The sequence below is a fragment of the Artemia sp. Qi Xiang Cuo genome, chromosome 19 (assembly GCF_049724085.1).
Source record: "Artemia sp. Qi Xiang Cuo chromosome 19, ASM4972408v1, whole genome shotgun sequence".
NCBI lineage: Eukaryota > Metazoa > Arthropoda > Branchiopoda > Anostraca > Artemiidae > Artemia > Artemia sp. Qi Xiang Cuo.
Window position 1 is genome coordinate 12063932 of NC_142812.1, and position 9254 is coordinate 12073185.

Consider the following 9254-nt stretch of genomic DNA (forward strand, 5'->3'; position numbering starts at 1 on the left):
TAATCAGTCTTTGCTATAACTTTTTTTATTGCTTATCACTTATAATTTATTGCTCTTCTTCTTGTATTGAATGAAAATTAATTTTATTGCAATCATAACATAGGTTTTGTTTGATAACGGCGCGGTTGTTCCCTCTACTAAACCAGAAATTGGTAGATTCCATTACATTCAAGCAATTTTTATCCATTGGACAAAACTTTGAAAACAACTGAAAGTGCAAAGGATTCACTTCCAGTTTAACTCCCTCCAAGTCACCCTTTCCCCTTCCCCATTATTCTTCGTCATAGTCATAGGCTATAAACAACATTTTGCAGATTTTTTTTTCAGTTTTTTTCATTTTGATTATCCTACTTTACAAGAAATCCTTCTTTAACTCTTTTACAACCAAACACTTTTTTCTACCAAATTTGACCAAAAAAAAAATAAAAAAAATACAATTCCTGACCGAAAAGACGCGCTGATTCCGAATATTCTAAAAGAAACGTCCTAAAATGAGCAGGAAAAAATTGTTGTTGTAAGGTCTAAAAAAGGACTAACTATAAAATAAATCATATGGTAAAGAGGGAAAGAGAAACAAAGAGGGAATGTGCAATCAGTGAGGTCAGTCAATACAAAACGGGGCCGAAGTCCGTAGGAAATCAAAATCAGCCATAAGAAAACCTTTCCAAAATAAATGTTGCTTTAGAAATTCCATCTGTTTACAAATTTTCAAGTGTTATTTTACCAACTTTGTCAAGGGGGAACTTAGCTGTTTCCATCGCTCAAGGTTCTTGCTCACTGGGACAGCCAGATCCCAAAAAAAGAATCCATCCCAGTGGGTGGCCAAATAGCTTCATCACATTTTTGTTTTATCAAAATGTTTTATTAAACAGTGGCAATGACTTTTGTAGTTATACTCTGACCTTACCATGCTGTAACTTGCTTTAGTCAGTAATAATACACAAATTTGTTCCACTTGTGCATTTTGTTGTTGTTTCATTTCTCATAATAACTATGGAAAATATTACTCAAGTTAAAAAAAAACATATTTGTCTCCCCTCCAAATTTCTATGAATTTACACCACTGAGCAATAAAGATTTACCTGATTTACTGCCTGACTTTGTCCAGCTGTTGGTAACAGCTGTGAATCTGAACTTGTTGACTGCTTCTCTGGGTTTCTTTTTTTTAATGCATCAACTTCTGCTTTAAACATGTCCAATTCTGACTGCATCTTGGAAATTTTTTCTTCATTTTCTTTTTGAACTATTGCCAATTTTGATTCTATTTCAAATTTCAAACTTTGAAAGCAATTATTCTTTTGTAGTTCCTCAAAGGGTATAGAAGTTCCACATCCTGATTGGCAAGTAACAAGTCTCTTGGGGCTCAAGCGGCATTCTAGATTATGTGCTGCAAGTCTTTCCAATGTCAATATGGCAGGGCATCCATGTGTCTGGTTGCTACAGCTCAAGGTTAATCTGCATAAAAAGAAATATCTAGTGAAAATTTTAATGATATTACACAGGATAGCCTCGTTTAACTAGCTTAGAGCAATAAAAACATTTTCTAACTTTGAGAGCCATCTATGACTGTTATAGTAATTGAAAAATCTTCCCTTACTGTTCTGGCTTTGCATGCCCTATATATTACTAGATCATAGTTGCAACAATGGCTGCAATCTGTAAAGAGCGAACTACTTTCCATAAAGCCAAAAGTTCCAAATCATATTTTTAAAATAACTGCTAAATGAGAATTTGTTTGGTTTAAAGCTACAAAGGAATGCAAAGTATTAAACATGTTCACTCAAACAGTAAAAGTTCATTGTAGAAGCAAATTTTCAGAAATTCTAAAAAGAGCTCAAATCCCTTCAAACTGGTGGCAGATCCAAATCAAAAGAACACGATTGGAATCCCCAATGTCAAAAACTCTGTTTTGGAACTGAATCATGAAAAGACAGAAAATTCTTCTTTTTTGCAGTGATGGGTTCGTTTTTTTATTCTTTTCTTTCTGCCAGGGCGAGCAAGCTACCTCAATCTCATATGGAGATGTTGAATTGCTCACTTAAAGCCATTGATCAAATCTGCATGCTTTTTTTGTAAGGTCTTCTTAATAATACTATTGCAAAGCACCATAAATCACTAAAAATGAACTTTTTGGTTCCATTACTGGAGTTGAAAGACTGGGAATTGCGACAAGGGTAGGCTACCATCATAAAGCTAGGACTAAAAACACTTTGTCTGAAGGTCTACAATACCCCTCTTTTAAACCTCCCCTCCAAACCCCCTTAGTAGGCAAAAACTACAAAAAAAGTTTTGAAGAAATCTGCCAAATAAAAAAATATGACTAAAATTTGATTCAGGAATAAAAACTTCACTTAAGTTTTAGTTAAAAGCAATAAAAAACTTGCAATGCTGAACCTTTTTTTTTCTTTTCTTTTTACATCAACCTGTAAATTAAAGCATGAAAGAACAAACCAGCCTCTTGTTGATAATTTTATGTATATGCTAATAGTTATCAACATCATGAATGTTCAAGGATGGTGAGAGACTACAAATTAGTCTTATCATTTTGAAAGCTACTTTAAGGCTTTTCTGTTTCTAAGAGAAAATTCATCTTTTTTCAATTAAAGAAAGATTGCCACAATTTCACAATTAAAGCTTGAACACACACAATTATCATCTTGATTTCAGATCATGTATTCATTATCTATATACATGTTTTATAATATTGAAAAGCACAACAATGCACAAGCACGTAAACATCCACTACAAATCAAACAAGAATGATGGAATTAATCAGTTTATATAGATAGATTTAAACAATTTTGTTTAAATTGCTTTTGTATCAATTGAGTATCTGCACCCTCTCTCGATTTTGAGTTAATGGTGGCTTGCTATGTAATTTTTTGTGCTGAATCAATTGGTATATGTGAAGTATACATATTGGTATATTGCTGTATCCCCTACGGTTTCTAAGATTGGCAGTTCAATCTTACAGCTTATCTACTGTTTCACATGACTTATAAATCCAAAACAATGTATCTGATGGACCAATCAAAAGGCTCCAAAACAATCAGTAGCCCAAAAAGGGTATCTGACAGACCAATCAAAGGCTCCAAACAAATGTATTTGGAGGACCATAGAAAAGACTGCATTTTCAAGTAAAGTTTAATCAATTTACTTAAAGTTCCCCCAGAATAAGTGTTCTATGTAGAGGCATCACCATAAAATAGGGCCCTATGACAACTATGCACTGATCAATGTTCTTGAATTTGTTGTGAACAATGGAGCTAAAGATCTTCAGTTAGTGACACTTTACTACTTGATTAAAGGATATACACAGATGATTGCTGACAGAGTCCAAGGAAATATTGAGAGTAAAATGATGCCAAGAAGCCACTTATGACTTAGAGGAATTTAAGTCAGTTGTGGCTCCCTCTAAACCAAACACAACTTGCCAAGAAATGGCAAGCAAAGATTTCAGAGATTGAAAATCAACTCAGAACTTAGAACTTTCCGTGTGACCTACATGACATAGTTGAAGGTCACTTTGAAAAGAAACAAAATCAGTAAGAATTAATACCTTAAATTGCACTTGTAAGCAATAGGATGAATCCTGTGTCCCCAAGCTTCAGTGAAGATAGTTGGACCTCTGTGGGGTCCCAAGCAGTGCTCCATAGTTTATAGAGCCACCCCTATCCACTGATGACTTGAACGCCTCAATGCTGGTAGATGTCACTGTTTTTGTCACTGAGGGAATTCCACAAGCTGACAACTTTATTTGAAAAAAATATGTTCCTTAGTCTGGTATTTGCTTGTTTACAGAAAAGCTGATGAGGGTGACCATGAGTTCTCTTTAAATTGTTCAATTGGAAAAGGTTAGGAATTGTATCCTCAGCATTTAGAAGCTTGTATGCTGGTATCACATCACCTTGTTTGCATCTATATGTTAGAGATGGTATTCTGAGCTTGTACAGACAGGGTGGATATGGAACATCACAGAGGCCTTTAATACATTTTGTTGCCCTCTTCTGGACTGATTCCATAGCTGCTTGGTCAGTCTTGTTGATTGGGTATTCAACACACATTCCAAATTCTAGCCTTGGTTGAACTAGACTAATACAGCTTAGTAACAACATTTTGAGATCTGCTAGTAAACATTCTTTTGATTAAGCGAAGTGTCTGATTAGCCTTTGCAATAGTTGCATGTGCATGAACTGGCAATTCAACTCGTCATCTACCAGAACACCAAGATCTCTCTCTACGTGGCTGCTGGAAATATCTTTGCAAGACCCATCACTACAATTCATATGGTACTGAGTGTGTGGGTTAAGACAGACTTGACAATCCCAATACAGACTGTGACTTCTCTTAAGACAAAAATTCAGATTGATTTCCCCCTTACCACCTAGAAAAATCAGTGCTATATTCATAGCTCTGATAAGAAATCCAACATTGTCAAAAAACTGATTTCTATAATATCCCCAAGTAGAAGACAATTTTAGCTAGAAATACCTGAGTGTGACTTTGTTTCACGCCTTGTTAAAGTGGTTTATGTCCCATTCTATTCATTTATAGGATATAATCAATATCAGAAGAAAATTGAGTGGTCAAAGTGTCTTATTATATTTCTTATGGTGCAAAACAGTATATCTGCACAAAAACTTCCTAAAGCAAATTTTAGAAATAGTGTATACAGAGAAAAAGCCTATTTTCACAGGAATCCAGTCAAGATTTTGCAAAACAAGTTGATCTAAACAAATCATCCAGAAGAACTGATTGGGAATTTCTATTCCTTTACACTTTTTAAAGAATGGTTGGAAGAACAAAAAAAAAAAACTTTTTATAAACTTTAATAAACTAAATAAAGGTAAAAAGAATAAAAACTTTACAAAACCCATCCTGTCTGAAGTCTTTTAAAAATCAGTTTATACATATTTGCAATATATTGAAATAAATAAATACATAGAAAGACAATTCCTCAGGATCATTGGAGCAGGCTTCAGAGCATAAATAGTTAAACTGGTTTTGTCTATAGGACAAGTATGGTCTGATGTCAACCCCTCAATAATGCAGGTATTACAAAACGCAGGTTCACATTTTGGAGCCTTAAATATAAAGATATTAATTATACAGAGAAAGGGGTTTTGTTTGGGGGTGGCAAAGGGAGGGGGCAGTTGCCCCCCCTCCAATAATGCAGAGAAAAAATATTACACATCCCATGTTCTTTGACTATCCAGATATGGACCCCTCTTCTAAACAGATATGGGCCCCCCTAGATGTTACAGTGATTTATTAGAAGCAGAATAATGTTTTGGCATGGCATTATAACTTAAGTGTTCTCTAGTATTTTCAAACATGATAATTTAAGCATATTTTTGTCCTTTGGTCAAATTAATAATCAATTCTTCTCATTTACTAAATTAAGTTGTTTAGCCTTACATCCATATGGGTAACCTTTGACATTGCTGCTTACTCAGGATCTAGCCTTCATTTAAAAACATCAATGGATTCAGCAGTAACAGTTTTGTTAGATAATTTGTTCCAACTGTTGACAATACATGTTGAGAAGAATTGAGTATGGACTCTAGATGTTGTAGACTGCTTGACGAGTTTCAGTTGATGATCTCTAGTTCTTGAATTGGTACTAACAATAGGGAATAATGCTAGGAGAATGTTAGCCCTCAATAACTTAAAGGCTGAAATGGCATCCCCTCTATTTCTTCTGTATACAAGTGTAGGGAGGTTCAACTTTGATAGTCTTACAGGATAGGAAAGCTCTTGTATGCCAGATATCACTTCAAGAACTTTTATAACCTTTTTAAAATATGAAGAGGCAAGTGACATTCCAAATTCAAGCTTAGGACACACAAGTCCCTTATAAAGAAGACTGATGACTTTAGAAGAACAAGTGGAGATGGTACACTTAATCAAACCCAAGGTTGAACTAGCCCCAGCCACAGACCTCTTAGCATGTGTGCTGAATTTAATTCATTGTCAATATTGACACCAAGATCTTGCTCATTATTTACAGAAGAGAGTGGGTGGCCTAAAAAAATAAGAGCAGCATGGATTCTGTTTGCCAAAGTGAATGATATGGCACTTGGCAACTTGACATATTTTGATATTAATAATAATAACAATCCTAGTTAACATATTTTGAAGGGGGAGAACCAATATCTTTACTATTTTCCTTGTATTTCCAGTTTTTCTATAACATTTCTAAATATTTTTGTCTATCCTCTAAGTCTTGATAATTGTTTATAAACAAAAACCCAATGTCATATAACTAATCTAACAAAACCTAACCTAATTTATCGGTATTTGTCTATTAATATGTTTTTTTGTAAGAAATTATTAGATGACACTGATGGTGTTCAATTATATATACAGATTATTTGAAAATGAAAAAATGTGAATTGAAAATCAAGTATTTTGAAGTAGGCATCAAGACATGGCTAATTGTAGAAAAAGCCAAGACAGATAGTCCAATTAATAGAGAGGCAAATGTTTAAATGGCTGCACAGATAAATGGCAGGAGTAAGTAGACTTGCATTAAGTTGGAAAAAAAGGATAAGAGAGGAAAGATTTGACAATAAAGGTTCTCCCTTGGATAATTTGTTAACAAGGATCATTTTACAGATTTTAAAGTAAGAATTGTTTTCTTAACATATCTCTTTATCATAGGCAATAATTGTAAATTTTTACTGGTACTGTTACCTTAATTTGCACTTCAGAGCAAATTAAGGTCCATACTGGATCTGTTGTGCTCCGGGTCAATGATGGCAAAAAATTTGTCACTGTGTTAGGGCCCAGTGACACGCCATAGGAGAGGTTCTATGGTGTGTTCTATTAACTGGACTCTTTTATCTTCAACAATGCATACCAGTCACAAAATAGACTGAGATGCATGAAGAAAACAGGTTTACAATGCCTTCTGGGATATAAACAAAGACAATAACTGTATTTTAATTGTTGTTTTTTGGGTTTGGGGGGGGGGGGGGTTTAGATAAAGGTACCTAGGTTAGGTTACTTATTTAATATATGATATTTGTTTCTAAACTATTTTATATTCATCCTATTTTATTAGCATTAACCTAATATAAAAGAGTGCTATATAAAAGAGTCTGGTTAATATAACAGTACCTTTTTACCAAATCAAAAATAAAATGGGAGCCTAATACAGTAAATTTTTACCAAATCATATTATTGAGTTTCAAATAAAGTGAATATACCATTCAATGCCTTTTTTTATGCTGCTTACAAATAAAACAATCATTTCTATTGGAAATTAATTTTAGCCCCCCCTTATATATGCCAATTCAGGGTATATATTTCTACAACCTAACCCTGAATTGGCACATATAGAGGGGGGGGGGCTGAAATTCATTTCCGATAGAAATGATTATTATATTCGTAATCAGCATAAAAAAAGGTATCAAATGGTGTATTCACTTTATTCCTAACTCAATAATATGACTTGGTAGAAATTTACCAAAATTCATTTCTGACAAAACTGATTATTATATTTGGAAAGAGCAGAAAAAAGGCATTGAGTGGTATGTTTACTTTATTCACTAGGCATAATTATACAGCCTACCAAATCATATTGTTGAGTTTCAAATAAAGTGAATATACCATTTGATGCCTTTTTTATGCTGATTACAAATATAACAACCATTTCTATCAGAAATGAATTTTAGTCCCTCCCCCTATATATGTCAATTCAGGATATATATTTGCACATATGGGGTGGGGGTTAGGTTAGGAGGGGGGGGGGCTGAAAATCATTTCCAATAGAAATGGTTTTTATAGGCTATTTGTAATCAGCATAAAAAAAGGCATCAAATGGTGTATTCATTTTATTCCTAACTCAATAATATGATTTGGTATATATTTAGGCCTAGCCTACCAAATTTTATTTCTGATGTGAATGAGAGGTTAAGTTTAAACTTCCCCCCCACCCCTAACATGCAAATATATACCCTGAATTGGTATATATATGGGTGGGGGTAAAATCCATTTCTGACAAAAATGATTAGCCTATTATATTTGTAGAGCATAAAAAAAGGCATTGAGTGGCATGTTCCCCTAATTCATAAGTCAATAATATGAACAACAAAAAATTTACCAAATATTGAAGCACACTAAGGCAATTGTTTTGCTTATCTCATGCATTATCTTGTGACAGTAAAAATAGGGATTACAATTTTGAAAGTTTTGCCTGTGTAAGCTCTCTTGATTGGCAAGAAATTACTATTTGAAACTAAATTTGTAGTTTTAGCTAAGTACCGAATTTTACTTGTGAATGGCTGTTGCCTAGACATGGGATTCTAGCTAGACACTGTTGTGAACGCTGTTTTAAGTTGGTTGTGTATAACCTACAAACCTGGACAGGTTCTTCTAAAACAAATGAGCATATAGGCCGAAGGAGACCTTCATCAATGTCTCCACAAAATCTTGCTGTATCTATTCCCATTTCAAATGCTACCTTGTACGGATCAATTCAGATAAATTTAAATTGAAAGCTTCACATCAATCACAACAACTGAACAACACTTTCCTTTATTCCTTTCTTTTGTTAACGGAATTAAACAAGGTTTGTAGTTTGTGTTCTCCACTTTCGAACAGGGTTGCCGACTGCCAATGTCAAAAAGAGTGAAAATCAAGGCCAGAAAGAGTGCAAGTTGTTAAAAGCGTGTGCAATTCAAAAACCACTTTCACTGTCTGACCATTCTTACGCCATTTACACACAATTACCAGTTATCCTTCAATCGATAAACATATTATCTTTAAATTATTCAAATGTATTTAAAATAAAGTTAGGAAATCAATCTCTAAATAATAAGTTAGATAAGGATTATCATTATTTTTTTTAGCTTAAAATTTAATGATCTGCTTGAAATTTGCAGGTATTTATTTTCATCGCCTGGGTCATTGACTGAACTATATTTGACTGCATCCAATGTTTAGTTAAAGTTTCGTCTCCACTTTATCCAAACGTTTTAAAAGGAATATAAGAGCTCCAAGTAACTAGTCGTGAACTATAGCTGACTTCACTGTAGTCAAGTCAAGTACCGTACCCTAGCACAGCGAAAAAAAAAATGGAAGCAGAAACAAAACGGATTTATCATCCTTCAAAACAGCAAACAAAATTGCGTGTTTTTCTGCATTTTTATTTGCATTTTATCACTTTATGCCTCGGTGTCACCCAACAAATTTGGAAACCGTTGAAAAAGAGGTACAAGAGTGTCCAAATCTCCAGATGAGGCAACATT

At 33.9% G+C, this 9254-nt stretch overlaps 2 protein-coding genes across 2 annotated transcripts in view; both read right to left on the reverse strand.

Annotated features, from left to right (window-relative positions):
* LOC148940507 (uncharacterized) overlaps positions 1-3654 on the reverse strand; it is a 24557-nt gene extending 20903 nt beyond the window's left edge. Inside the window, exons 1-2 of the mRNA XM_089105519.1 lie at positions 3560-3654; positions 1100-1455 (exon numbers count right to left, since the gene is read on the reverse strand). Of these exons, the coding sequence (XP_088961645.1) occupies positions 1100-1455; positions 3560-3654 (451 nt within the window). The remainder of the gene's footprint in view (positions 1-1099; positions 1456-3559) is intronic.
* LOC148940506 (E3 ubiquitin-protein ligase NRDP1-like) overlaps positions 1-8566 on the reverse strand; it is a 79629-nt gene extending 71063 nt beyond the window's left edge. Inside the window, exon 1 of the mRNA XM_089105006.1 lies at positions 8366-8566. Within this exon, the coding sequence (XP_088961132.1) occupies positions 8366-8455 (90 nt within the window). The 5' untranslated portion in view covers positions 8456-8566. The remainder of the gene's footprint in view (positions 1-8365) is intronic.
* Positions 8567-9254: the final 688 nt, after the last annotated feature.